This window comes from Cotesia glomerata, linkage group LG4, assembly GCF_020080835.1.
Source record: "Cotesia glomerata isolate CgM1 linkage group LG4, MPM_Cglom_v2.3, whole genome shotgun sequence".
Lineage (NCBI taxonomy): Eukaryota > Metazoa > Arthropoda > Insecta > Hymenoptera > Braconidae > Cotesia > Cotesia glomerata.
This window is the reverse complement of record NC_058161.1, coordinates 2,430,312-2,444,880: the sequence shown is the minus strand read 5'-3', so window position 1 is coordinate 2,444,880 and position 14,569 is coordinate 2,430,312. Positions and strand designations below refer to the sequence as shown.

Sequence of the window (14,569 nt, the reverse complement as noted above, 5' to 3'; positions counted from 1 at the left end):
AGTATATTACACATCTAGGGCAGTAAAATAAGAAATGTCTCAGATCACATGTAATTGTTGTCCGAGGCGAAGCCGAGGTCAATAAACATGTGATCTGAGGCTTTCTTATTTACTGCCCGTGGTGTGTATACTATTTTTCTCGACGGAGGCGGAAAGCGGCATTTTCGTTTAGCGCAGCGGGAGGAAAATTGACGCTTTCCGTCCGGAGGTGAGAAAAATAGTATACACACCACGGGCAGTAAATAAGAAAGCCTCAGATCACATGTTTATTGACCTCGGCTTCGCCTCGGACAACAATTACATGTGATCTGAGACATTTCTTATTTTACTGCCCTAGATGTGTAATATACTAATACACTACAAGGGCAGAAAGTTGAGATTCCTGCACTGCGCGCCATGTGCCCGAGGCGAAGCCGAGTGCAGGAATCTCAACTTTCTGCCCTTGTAGTGTAATATACTATTACAATTTGATCATGCACACACCTTTCTAATGCTTTTGATAAGTTAGATAAGAATGATATCGGTCGAAAGTCAGTGCAGTCGGATGCATTAGGTTTCTTTGGAATGGGTATAATATGCGATAATTTTCATTCTGCCGGAAACAGAATTCTGTTACTAAATATTATTTAGTGGAACTAAATATTTATTTCCATGTAATAACGCTTTGTTCATATAGAAATAATTTATTAAGCTGTAACAAATAAGATTGATGGGTAAAAAATATTTGTTTCTCCCAAATAAATGAATAAAAATTTTGTTACTAAATAAATTTAGTACTCTATACTAAATCCTTCTATCAGTGTAAGTCTTAATATTATTCTAATTAATGTAAACATTCATTGAGAACTTAAAAAGTTGAATGCATTGAAATAGTTTGCTTGATTTTTCTCAATTTGGTAAGAAAAAATCAGTCCCCTGGCAACAGTCCCCTGTCATGTTACATGGCAAAAGATACACAAATATCGAAAAAGCAAAAATTAATTCGGCTGTTTATTTATCATGATTAAGCTGATAGTTTTGCAGCCCTTGTTAATTTTTTTTTTTTAATAAAATAAAAAATAATTTGGTCGGATAATTTTGTACAGATTTAAGACGTCCTTACAGAGAATCACCTATATGTATATATAAATAATTAATATGCAATATATTAATCGCTGTGAAAATTAAAGGGTTAAAAAGGGCGATCGGGATGAACAGTAGCGTTGTGCCGGTGAAAATTAGTCTTCTGCTTGAACCCCTTCTTGCAGATGTTGCAGATGTACTGAGGAGGTTTTCCACACTCGTCGTGCAAGTGCCGGCGCAGACTGCCCTTGTTGAGGTAAGATCGGCCACACTTGTGACACGGAAACGGCTTTTGGATGCACAGTCTGTTCGAGTGGATCCCTGCGAAAGAAAATCGGAGGAGCATTGGAAGCGATTCTGAAAAGAAGAATAGTATTTTGTTAGATAGTTAAATTAATTAATTAATTTATTTATTTATTGTTTTATTAATAAAGTGCCACGACAATTTCTAATTAACACTAAAAGCACACTAATACTTTTTACTGGACAGTTTCTAAATAATTTATGGAAAAATTTCGCGACTTACTACAGAATCATGCTTTTACAAAAAACTGTTTATATTAAAAAAAAATAGTGTAAATTTTTTAAATAAAAAATTTAATTGTAATCTATATTATTAAGAAAATAAGAAAAATTTTGTGTCACTGCAAAGATCTTGATTTGAATTTGTGCCTATTCAAGGTTTTATATCATTCTCGACGATAGTAAATTTATTATGATAAGTATTTCGGCTGCATTAGAAAATGCTCTATCTCTAGATACATAATTAAAAAATTACCTTGTATCTTGTGAACTATTGACATTTTTAAAGATATAAGCTCATCCCGACATTACGCTCATCGAGACCTTTAATTTGAGTACCCACATCAATTTTTCATATATTTTATATATATTATATATATTTCACAAATACCATATATATAAAATATATAAAAAATGCCATGTGGGTATTTAAATGAAAGGTCTCGATGAGTGTAACATCACAATGAGTTTATATCTTAAAAAATGTCAATAATTAAGAAATTACATTGTATCTTGCCAACTAATGATATTTTTAAGGATATAAGCTCATCCCGATGTTACACTCATCGAGACCTTTCATTTGAGTACCTACATCAATTTTTCATATATTATATATATTTCACAAATACTATATATGTAAAATATATAAAAAATACCATGTGGGTACTTAAATGAAAGGTCTCGATAAGTGTAACATCGAAATGAGCTTATATCTTAAAAAATGTCAATAATTAAGAAATGACATTGTATCTTGTCAACTAATGATATTTTTTAAGATATAAGCTCATCTTGATGTTACGCTCATCAAGACCTTTCATTTAAGTACCCACATCAATTTTTCATATATTTATATATATTATATATATGTATGTATATATAAAAAATATATCAAAAATGCATGTGGGTACTCAAATGAAAGCTCTTGATGAGTGTACCATCGGGATGAGCTTATATCTTTAAAAACGTCAATATTTAAGAAAGTACAGTGCAATTTAGCAAAAGTTATGATTTAATAAAGCAAAATTTTATTTATTTATAATTCACAAGTCACGGCAGGCACATAGTGACTGCAAGGTTGCTAGTTTGTAATTAATGACAATTTATTTTTTTAATTTTAATATTTGTCACAATTTTTACAATATCAACTGAAAAAAATTAATTTTAATTTTTAAAAGAAAAAAATTTTGAATAAAAATAATGAAATTATTTTTTTTTTTTTTTAAATTTCTTCTTTTAAATAAAATTAATTTTTCCATAATCTTCTACCTTAAATTTTGTTTATAAAATTAATACTTGAATCTTTTAGTATTTACATATAATTATAAAATAAATAGAGTTGTTTCAAATATCTGGTGGATCTTCAAGTAGAAGAATATTGCTGCAACTTACAAATGTTAAATATGTACAATAAAAATAGTTTCCAAAAAAAAAAAAGTAGAAAATTTAAGCGTTTGTTTATGAAACAATTTAAATAAAAAAAATAATTATTTACATATATACAACTTACTAATAAAATTATTTAAGCATTAGTTCAAGAAGAAATTTTCAGATCTTCGGATGTAGATATCTTCAGAGTAGTTTTTTAAAAATATTCATTATTTTTTCTTCTTTTAGTCAATTCTGAAATAAAAAAAGATATGTTAGTAAAAAGAAGATCAATTTTATTTAATTAATTTAAATTACTCACATTAAAAAAAATTATTTAAAAGTGAATTTTTTTTAATTTAAATAAAAAACGGGTTTATTTTTTGAGATTTATTTAAAAAAAAATTTTTTTAAAGCGACAAATTACAAGTAATGGATGAATTATATAAAAAATAAGTGTAAATAATCTGAAAAAAAAAGAAAAAGAAATAATTATTTAAACGTGATCTGGCGGATATTCGCAGTGAGTTTGTAAATGAAGCAGCCAAATGTTAACTCTTGAAGTCGCATATCCACAACTTTTGCAGGTATAACCTTTACCGCACTCGTTTTTCTTATGGCACTCTAGAGTGAAGCGATATTTGTACCGCCGACCGCAGGAACAGGCGAAGCGCGCCGGTCGCGGCTTAGATTCTGGAACAAAGGATTGTTTTATTAGAAGAAGAAATCTTCAACAATTTGTAAGCAACAATTAAAAAAAAAACAATGAACCATGCAAATGAAGAAGAAAAGTTTTGGCGCTACAATAAAATTGTATTTTATGTTACAATACAATAATTACAACAATTTGTTATAATAATCATAATCTCATTAGAACACTTACATACTAATTATTATCAGTTTTTTAAATCAGACTAGATTTGTAACCTGTTAATAACTATTTAAAAGATCAGTATTTATATTGATAAATATTTATCTTGACAATAATTGATAAAATAAAAAAAATCCACCCTTTACACTACGGATTTACGGGTACTATATATTTATCAGATACATTATGTATATTAATATATTTATAATATATAATACGTCTCACTTGTGTTTGTTTATTATTTAAATATCAGTCTTTCTGCTGCTTGTTTATTTAATTGCTTTCAAGCAACATTTTATTATTTTTCCTTTAATATGAATTTATATTTTTTATTATTTTATTTATTTATTTGTTTTATTGAGTTTCCAAATAATTAGATTATTTTATTAACAATTATTGAAGCAATAACTTGTTGATATTTAAGTTTGTTGCCGACAATAGACCCCCCTCGTGTATTTTTTAGTCCCGGGAGACTTGGAAGACTCCTTAATAAAGATTATCTTTGTTCGTGTTAGATTTAGTGTCGGCTTAAGAGTAATTACGGGCACTAAGACGCCCAGTGAAGGAAGAAATATTGCAACAGTACAATCTTTTGATAAACTTTTATGGTAACTGACATTTTCCTGCTCGGAATTCGGTCACAATCTGATCTTACGGTTCCAAGATTTTATTTGCCGCAGAGATACTTTTTTGTCATTTTTAATCAGTGAGACGAGAAATTTTAGTTTTAATAATTCATCATAATAATAACTACAATCATAATAATTAATTATTTAGATAGATAGATATAGAGAAGACATGATACAGTTAAGGATAGAACTTTGAAAGAGAAATAGACAAATTGTGGTCTTGTTAGAATCATTAATTATATAATTTAAAACTCTTCGATGCTCTGAAAATTTTTTATTTCTACTTTAGAAATTTTCTTTAGTTAATAAAAACACTTATTAATTTATTATAAAAAATAAATGGGTATCTAATATTGAGTATTGAATTTTCAATACCAAAAAAATGATCAGTATTTATTAATTGTTCAACAATTGGTTCTTACTTGTTAATTATAACTGCTATATATAATATGTATAATTATTATTAATCTAATAAATATGGCACAGAATTATGATATAATTATAATTATATTAAATTTTTAGCTTCTTTCCATGGCTCTGCCATTAAATAAAAAGTCGATGGTAACTTAGGTGTTTTTTTATAAAATATTGTCATGGATTTTTTGGTAATATTTTGGGAAATTCCCCAAATAATTGTACTAAAAAAGTAGCATCACTTAATCAAGTGACTGTTTGTTGTCAAAATTTATAAAATTAAACATCGCTCGGTGTAATTTTAACACAACTGTTATAAATTTCCACACCAAACAGAAGCCTAGTAATTTTATCGATTGGAAATAATAAAAAAAAATAAATAATAAAAGTAAATGAGAGACTTGGATTATTTGGCACTTGGCAATTATTTTGGCAAACGTTCGTCCAGCCGGAGTCCCTGGAGGCTGGACGAATAAAAAAATAATAAATGGGTGTTATTTGAGTGGGTACTTGCGTGGGTTGTTTTTGGACTTGGAGGGTCGTTAGTTGACGGTCTGGGAGTGAGGCTTGGCGAGAACGTGGCGGTGGTTGATGTGGGCCTTGAGGTTCCTCTCGTACTTGGAGCTGAAGGCGCAGTGGGGGCAGCTGAAGGAGGGAGCCTTTCCGCACTCGTAGAGGATGTGTCGCTTGAGGATGTACGCGTTCTTGTAGGACTTTCCGCACCTTGAGCAATCGTGGCGTCTGTCGTGGGCGGAAATCGCCAGCGGCCGATTGCTGATTCTCGCGACGTGTCGGGCCGGACAGTGGATCCGGGCTCGTCTCTGGGGGGTCAGAGGCGCCGGGACCTGGCTGGTAGATCCGTTGCTGCTCCTGACGCTCCGTCTTACCCCCTCGTGCCACCCGAGACTCGCGAAGAACCCTGGGAATAAATTAAGTCAAATAATGTTAGTCAACTCTCCTGTCGGCTAGCGACCTCGAGGATGCAATCGGTCCGCGCTGGGACATGCCAAACAAATTTACTTAGTTAAAGCTACAACAACGAGCGGATGAGGGTGAATGTCATTGTCATTATTACTTTATAATAAGTGTATTAATTGATTGGAGTTTCTTTTTTACAAAAAAAGATATCTTCTTTTTTCTTCTTTTTAATTCTTCAAGACTCCAAAGGAAATCTGGAAAAAAAATAAATAAAATTAGTATACGGAAGTGTAAAAAAAAATTTAATAACCTTTTAGGAATTTTTGGAAAAAATTCCTCACTTCTGAAAAAATTTGATGTTAATTAAAAATTTATTAGAATTAATTTAATATTACAATGAAAACTTTTTGTTTTTCTAGACTTTATTTTGCTCTAATTTAATATACAAGATCTCTACAAATGTCAAATTAACAAAAATGATAAAAGCATATTGGTTTTGGAATGTAAAATAATAAAAAGATTACAGAACAAAATATAAGCATGTAAAAGCAGTACATTTACATTTTTGTACAATTTTCGTCGTCAGGTAATAAAACATGGTATTGTATATCATATAATATAAACTTGCGCTGTCTTTCTCATTAAAGTAACATCCAGAAAGCAGTTTGTCATTAAAATAAACATGAATATTAATTATTAATAATAAACTTTAAAAATTCTTTTTTTCATATTATAATTCTAGTTAATAATAAAGTTACAATGTCCCTGCGGCGCTGAGCAAAATTTTTGTATTGTACTTTATATTTACTTGAGCGCTTATTTTTGTATATTTATATATAAATCCAAACTTTAACAGAATTAATTGCAAAAAATTTTTAGTCAAACCGAATAATTTTTAACACTGTCCAGAAATTTTAGACAACTAGGAAAATAAATTATTTTAAGAATTAAATCGAAAAAGTTAAAATAGAGATTGATAATCAGATAAATAATATAACGATTGAGCTTCTTTGAATACTTGTATAATTATCCAGTAAATATAATACCTTAAAAAAGCGCTCAGAGGTTTAAAAGCTCAGCGCCTCTTATTTTAGTGAGTTGTTCTCTAGTCTAAAATCTAAATCGTACTTGAAGGCACTTAACACAAGGCTCTCAATATTTAAAAACTACATTCTGTTATTTATTATTTATAAATCGGCTTAAACAGTGCCTCGGATTTTATTCCACTTGATAAACACAATCAACTCTATTAACTTTATTCGTTAAAACTTTCATCCGTTTGTTTAGAATTTTTTTATTCGCCAAACTTGGATAAGTTGTATCAGTACCTAACTGCCTGCAAGCTCTCGCCATTTTAGAGTACTTCTTTTTTATTTTATTTTATTTTCTTTCTTTTTTTTTTTTTTTTTTTTTTTTTCACCTTTTTTACTCATCAACTTTCTTCTCCTAACGCAAAATATTAACCATCTATTTTAAATTCTAGCGCTTTACTTCAATTTATTGACACAGAGCAGTATAATTTATTTATTTTCTGTGGGGAGGTGTCACAATTTTATAAATTTCCTATAAAAATTTTTTTGTTGCGGTCGCGGTTTTAATTTAAAAAATAAATTTTTAATTATTAAATAAATATTGATGAAAAATATTTTTTAAAAATAACTCACAGTTACTATTCATACCTTACTTATAACTTACAACTGATTATCAATAACCAAATAATAATCGCAGCGTTTCCTAGTTCAAAATCTCACTTACAATTTCCATAATATAAATTTCTCTTATTGAGAAATTTATAAAGATTTTTTTGATATGGCATAGTGTAATTTGCTTCCCTTGTACTTTAATTAAATTTTTAATAATTAATAATAGTAATTTTTATAAATAAAAATTTTTTAATTATAAAATATATATAGAAAAAAATTTAGTACGGATTAATTATTCCCTATAACTATATTAATAAATTTTTTTTTTATTTTTTTTTAATAATTACTACATAATTTATAAAAAATTTGTGGCTAATCATTACTCTCACTTTGAATCTCTTTCACGATAAATTTTGTTACCGACATACTAAAAAAAAAAAAAAAAAAATAACATAAATTTAGAGCCTAAATATCACGATGAATGTGTTATAAAAACACCTATTTTAATAATATATATTATTATTAAAATTAATAGTAAAAAAAAAAAATATTATATAATTTAGTAGAAAAAAAAAAAAATTTAGAAAAATAAATGATTGCATCTTTGAAAGACTTGACCCTAAGATCATCGCATCACGCTGCCACAATTACAATAATTACTAAAATTATTTAATATTTTAAATAAATCCAAAAAGAATAATAATAAATGTAACTAGACCGCGCATCGTCTCATTTTATTATTTTAAAAAGTAATTTAATAATTACGCTCGTTTAGAATTTTTCTATAAAAAAAAAACCGTCACCTGGAGAACGATTAAAATCAATAAATTTAACATAATAATAATTTTATTTTATTTTAAAATCAACGTAAAATATTATATGAGACGACCCGTCGTAATTTTAAAAAAATAATAATAAAATATAGGGAGTAAAGTATTTATTTAAATGCCTAATATTAAATATATATAAATTCAAAAAATTAGCCCAATAATATACGCAAAAAAATATTGTTATATTAATAAGAATATAATAATAATAATAAAAAAGCCATTATTGTGAATATTTTATATCACCACCAAAAGGCAAAGAATTAAGCTTAGAGCAACCAAATTAATATATAAATATATTTATATATATATATAATAATAACGCGGTCGGTGAATTTTAAAAATACGCGAACCCGCGGGAATCGATAACCAAATTAAAATAATTATTTACCTCGTTAGTAATCTCCAAAACATTTATTAGCGCTTAGATCTCGACTTAAATCCCCCAAAAAAAAACGTCTCTCCCTTGTTTTTTCGCTTTTTTTGTTTGTTATTTTTTATAATTTCCCCTCGAGCGGTCAAGGGCGATCTCGTTCCCGGTGATCCCGATCATCCGACTCTTCTCCGGTGATCACTTTTCAAATTACTATTACTACACATCTTAAAGGCACTTTCAGATGATAATTATTAGATGGAAAATAATTACTACGAAAAAAATTAGCAGCCAATAGGCAATCGAAGTAATTGACAGTGAATAACACTGATACAAACTACTAACTAATTACTATAACATATTACAAGCCAATTAAAAAATCTTATCCAAGTAGTTTTACTTTCTTATAATTTAATGATGATTTTTTTACTTTAAGTCCTTATAAACTATTTTTAATTCTCAAATTTTTTTATAGAATTTCATGATAAATTTTTCAAAAAACTTCATATTCGTCAATTTAGATTCTTCAGTTATTTTTTTATAATTTAATAAAGGCCACATATTAAGTTTTAATTGTAAATTTAGTACGGATTTGTCATTTATGAGGTCACTGTTTTTCTGTAATATTCTTCAAGCAGATAAAAATAACTTAATTACTAAGGACTATAAAATAAAAATGATATATTGAATTAAAATAATCCTATGAGTAATGCTATCCGTCATAGATTTAATTTAAATAAATTCAATATTGTTTACAGTTAATTAAATGGAACCGGACATCTGTGACGCGGAAAACACGTGGCTTTTTTTATATAAATTATTAACATTTATATATATATAGTTATTATACTGTACACGATAAATTGTTTGTTTAAATTTAAAGATAATACTTGTCGCGTGTCAGCAATGAGGCTTTTGTTTGATTAGTTTGCCTTGAGACGGCTCTATATGACAAACATCAATTATCGTTGAGTTAATAATCCTTCTCTCGCTTCAGAACAATCCCAACTGGTACAACAAATAATAAAGGGTACTTTTATTAAAAGATTATTGCGACAATTGTGTGCTGGGTTGTTTATTCTGTTGGCTAACTATATCAGTCTTGTGTCTTTTAAATAATGTGATGCTGTTGATTTATCTTTCAGGGTAATTGTTGTTGCTGTTGTTGTTGTTGTTGTTGTTCGGATTGTTAATTAAAGGGAAAGAGAAGGATCAACAAAACGACATTTGATGGAAGGAGTCGCGGAAGCGGATCTCGGCTCGGGGCGGTAATTAATTGTTTATCACCTGGTTGTCGGCCTGGCACCCGTTACTTCAATCTCTAAATATTCGTATACCTTTTTAATTATTTAAATAAAACAAGAGTCAAGCGGCATTTATCTTTACTCCTTAGTAAACTATTTATAAATTATTATTTTTTATTATTTTGTTGTCTGTATATAAATATATAGATCTATAGAATTCTTTTTTATATTATATGTATACTGTATATAAATATTTATCTATAATTTATAATAATATTTTAATATAATTAAATGCATTGTTATGAATTTGCTTGAAAGTGTTATCTGGCAGTCTGTCGGATTCTCGGTCGGGACTTTTAATCGCAAGCTCGCTTTTAAAAGTCTCCACAAACCGAGAATTGTGTTTGTTAGCAAAATTATTATTGTTACTGAGACTCATTTCTGTTAAATACATAAATATATATATATATATTTATTATATGAGAATTGACTAAAGAAAAATCTATGGAGATAATAATAATTATTATTTTAAATGGCGATGAAAAAAAAAAAAAAAAATGGAATGGAGTGGATAAAAACTATTATATGAGGAGTAACCAGGCCGACAACATTTTTACTATTGACTGAGTTAAATATTATTATTTTATTTCTATTTTAATAATTATTATTATTTATTATTTATTAGTCCTTAAGCCACGTGTGTCGCAGAGTCCGCTATTAAAATATGGAACCAGTGTGACCAGAATGGTTGCTATGGAAGAGCTCCGGTAAGCATCCGGACGTGCCTCGATCTCACCCACGGCTGTCTTTAATTCTCTATTTATATAAAAAATAATTCCGAGTATTGTTTAAATAAATCTTAATCTCCCTCCCAGGGGACCTAAATCAATAAAAATAATTTTAAAAATAATAAACACCTCGATTTAATCGAATAAATTTGTTTGTTTAATAAAATAATAAATATATTGACAATATAAATCTATAATTGTCTATCACAAGGATAAAATAACTGGAAGAAGAGAGTCTTGCGGCCAGTTAAATCTTGTGCGAGTAAAAGGATTTAAAAACTAATAAAACGAAATAAAAAAAAAAGGTAAAAAGAGATTAAAGACAGCTTTGGGTGTTTCTCGGGCCGTTTAGTCTCTCAGTGTCGGTACTCTCTGAAAAAAAATATCTCAGTACGACTGTCGGTAGAGTCTAAAATATTTAAGGATAAAATAAGAGAGGGTAAATTAACCGTGGAGACCTAGATCGCGTCGTACACCAGCGACGTCGCCGCTGTCCCGCGGTTTTTAATTGGACCTCAATCGTCAATCACCAATCATTCTCTCAGGCATCATACAATCGGACCACTAAACTACTCTGATTAAAATTAACACTAAAATTATAGTAAAAATTAATAATTGAAAGTGTAAAACTAGGTCTTTTGTTATCGATAGCAATTACTTCTCTTTAGTTTGTCTGATGTGTGTCTCAAAGACCGGAAGACCAGCTCCAGTCGACGAACTTGAGGGATTCCCAACTTCAAACTCGGGACTCGTACTCCTGCTTGAGGATCTTCTCCTTGTGCATCCGCTCCATGTGCCTCGCGATGTGCATCTTCTGCTTGGCGCGGTAGACGCAGTGGGGACACTGGAACTGAGGCTCCTTTCCGCACTCCCACTTCTGGTGGTTCCTCAGGCTGCTCTTCAGCTTGTAGACGCGCCCGCAAGCCGGACAATTGAACCCCTCCGGGTTTCCGGTCGCGCTTCCGCCGAATCCTTTCCCCAGGCCGCCTCCAGACCGCCACATTATTGAAGGGACACTCCAGCGCTGCCAAGCTGCTGCCCACTTCAGCCCCGTGATGCTCAGGTCCTCAGCTAGAACACACAGTCGAATTAATTACTATCTGCTCTTATTATTATCATCAATTTGTAATTTTATTTTCGAAGCAATAATTTTGAATTTTACTTTTTTCTTTAAAATTTATTTACAAAAAGTTTATTTTTGTTTAAGAGTTAGTTTCATGCCAATTGGTTTTTTATTAATAATAATAATTGCACTGGTGTAATCGAGGGTGAAAATAAATAATTTGTTATTCCGTATATTTTTTATTATATATTTTTTAAAATTACACAGAAAAAATTTAGCCTTTAAAATTGTTCAAGCAAACTTTTTCTGTGTATTTTATTCTCCAATTAATTTATTCTTTGTAACTTTTTTTCTCCTTATCTTCTTCTCGTCCTTGACCTCTTGACCCGCCACCTAAAAAATAAAAATCACTTTAGATGTGTTCCAATTAAAAACCAAATTTCCAATTTCAAAGTAATTATTTTTATGAGGAATTATTTAAATTTCTTCAACATTTATTTGTAAATAAATTATGTACAATTTTTTATATAAAAAATTAATGTAAAATTGATAAAAAATAAATATATTTTTAATAAAATAATTAATTATGCTGAGAAGCATAAACTTGATGAGTAGCAGAATGATTCGCGAGCTTGTCACGGCGATAGAATTTTTTATCGCAACTGGGACACGCGAATTTAGGCTCTTCGATGTGGAGTTTCATGTGAGCGGCAAGGTTGTGTTTGTGAGTGAATTTTCCATGGCAAATCCTACACTGGTACATTGGGGCCTTGCCACACTCCATATTCATGTGTCGTCGAAGGGTAGTGGCCCTCAAGTAAACGCGTCCGCAGTTCTGACACCTGTGGGAGGACTGAGCTCGAGTCGGGGCTCCAGGAACGGCCAAGGTCTGTCCCGCCGCCGGTAGATTGAGAGGATCCGCGTGTGTTCGCCACCTTGCCCCTGAATTAACCGGGTGGGGGTTGAACTCCGGGACAAACTGATACCCTTCCCCGGACCAAGGATCTGAAAAATAAATAAATTAATGAAGCAGCTGTCCAAACAAGAGACTCAATAAATCACCCTTGGGGTCATTAGATCTTGGGTTTTTTTTATAATTATTACTCCAGCTTTGGGGTAAATCCAATAAATACAATAACTCGCTTATTATTCGAACCTCGGTGTGTATTTGTCAGATTTAGCATTACAAAAATAAAGACAACAACTAGAGCGACGACAACAACAATTGTTCTGAGAGAAGAGCGTCTGGTCTCGGAGGAGGATTTTTATTAATTTAATGAGAGAGAACGATCTAAGAAGACTCTCTGGACGGTTATCAGTCGCCGGGGTGCTGGTGGTCCTCCGGCTTTAATTTATTGTCGGGCCTCGCGAACGAGAGGTGGACCCGGTAGTGCCTCAGCAGACTGTGCTTGTGCTTGAACTTGCTGTGGCAAATAATGCACTCAAATTGGGCCTCCTTTCCGCACTCGAGTCTCTTGTGCCGCTGGAGCGATATTACTCTCCTGTAACGTCGCCCGCAGACCTCGCACCCAAACACTTTCCTCCTCTCCTCCTCCTCATCCTCACTCTGCTCTCGCTGCTCCTCTGCTGGAAAAACAAAATCCTTTAATTAGTCCACCAATTACTTTTATTTTCCCTATTCGCTTCTAATTCAAGGACTCGGGAGTTTATTAAATCAATAATACACACTTGTTTTTAGAAAATAACCCTCAACAAGTTTCTTTTTTATTAATAATAAAATAATAATTAATTAAAAATAATGAAATTATATAAATTATAAGCTTTACTAAAATAAATTCGTAATTATTGTTAATAGATACAACACACACAATTATTTGTAAGTACAATCAAAACAATTGATTTAATTTGAAGCATAAGTAATTAATTAGTTAATAATTAATTAATTAGTAATTAATTAATTAATTAGTAAATAATTGATTAGAAATCAATTAATTAATTAAAAATTAGTTAATTAATTAAAAATTAGTTAATTAATTAAAAATTAGTTAATTAATTAAAAATTAGTTAATTAATTAAAAATTAGTTAATTAATTAAAAATTAATTAATTAATTAAAAATTAATTAATTAAAAATTTGTTAATTAATTAAAAATTAATTAATTAAAAATTTGTTAATTAATTAAAAATTAGTTAATTAATTAAAAATTAATTAATTAATTAAAAATTAGTTAATTAATTAAAAATTAGTTAATTAATTAAAAATTAGTTAATTAAAAATTAGTTAATTAATTAAAAATTAGTTAATTAATTAAAAATTAGTTAATTAATTAAAAATTAGTTAATTAATTAAAAATTAATTAATTAATTATCTATTGTTTAATCAAAAAAATTAACAAGTTAATTGTAAAATAATAAGCTTGCAATTAAGTAATCTATCGGCATTAATTATTAAAAAAAAATTAACGCGCAAACAAAAATAATTAATTAATTAATTAATAAAATAAATTTGTCTTATTTATTGAATATTAAAGTGAAAACTGTGAGCGCATTATTAAAAAAATATATTTATATATTTTAATTATTAATTGTAATTAAAGTTTGTATAATTTTATAAAAATAATAATTTATTCTGTCGAAGCTTGGGAGACTTCGTCGAAGGGCATCTTCTGGTGGTGTCTCTTGTAATGGACGGTGAGGTTTCCGCGCTGGCGGGCCTTGTAAGGGCATTCTGGACACTGAAAGGCGGGCAGCTTGCCCCCACACTCTACTGTCTCGTGTCTGCGCATCGTGCTCTTCCACCGGTAGCCCTTGCCGCAGAACCGGCAGCGGAACTTGCGCTGCTGTTCGTGAGGCATCCCCACGTAAGTCAGGTCGCGCGGCTGCGGCAAAA

General features: G+C 29.9%; 2 protein-coding genes across 2 annotated transcripts; both read right to left on the bottom strand.

The window, feature by feature from the left end:
• Positions 1-4,967: 4,967 nt before the first annotated feature.
• Positions 4,968-5,798, bottom strand: LOC123262948 (transcriptional repressor scratch 2-like; the record flags this gene model as incomplete). Its single annotated transcript, XM_044725449.1, has 1 exon — positions 4,968-5,798. A coding segment is annotated over one exon (393 nt), but the record flags the coding sequence as incomplete, so codon positions are not given.
• A 5,594-nt stretch (positions 5,799-11,392) lies between these two features.
• Positions 11,393-14,342, bottom strand: LOC123262947 (zinc finger protein 771-like). The gene is made up of 4 exons (XM_044725448.1): positions 14,328-14,342; positions 13,043-13,322; positions 12,383-12,724; positions 11,393-11,727 (listed from the first exon to the last, which is right to left on the bottom strand). Exons 1-4 carry the CDS (start codon positions 14,340-14,342, stop codon positions 11,393-11,395), a joined length of 972 nt encoding a protein of 323 aa, XP_044581383.1.
• Between the last annotated feature and the right edge of the window lie 227 nt (positions 14,343-14,569).

Coding starts and splice junctions, on each gene's coding strand:
- LOC123262947 (XM_044725448.1), bottom strand. Junction 12,725..13,042: donor GGAGGACCACCAGCACCCCG/GCGACTGATAAC, acceptor TTTATTTTTCAG/ATCCTTGGTCCGGGGAAGGG. Junction 11,728..12,382: donor GCCTAAATTCGCGTGTCCCA/GTTGCGATAAAA, acceptor TGTGTGTTCTAG/CTGAGGACCTGAGCATCACG.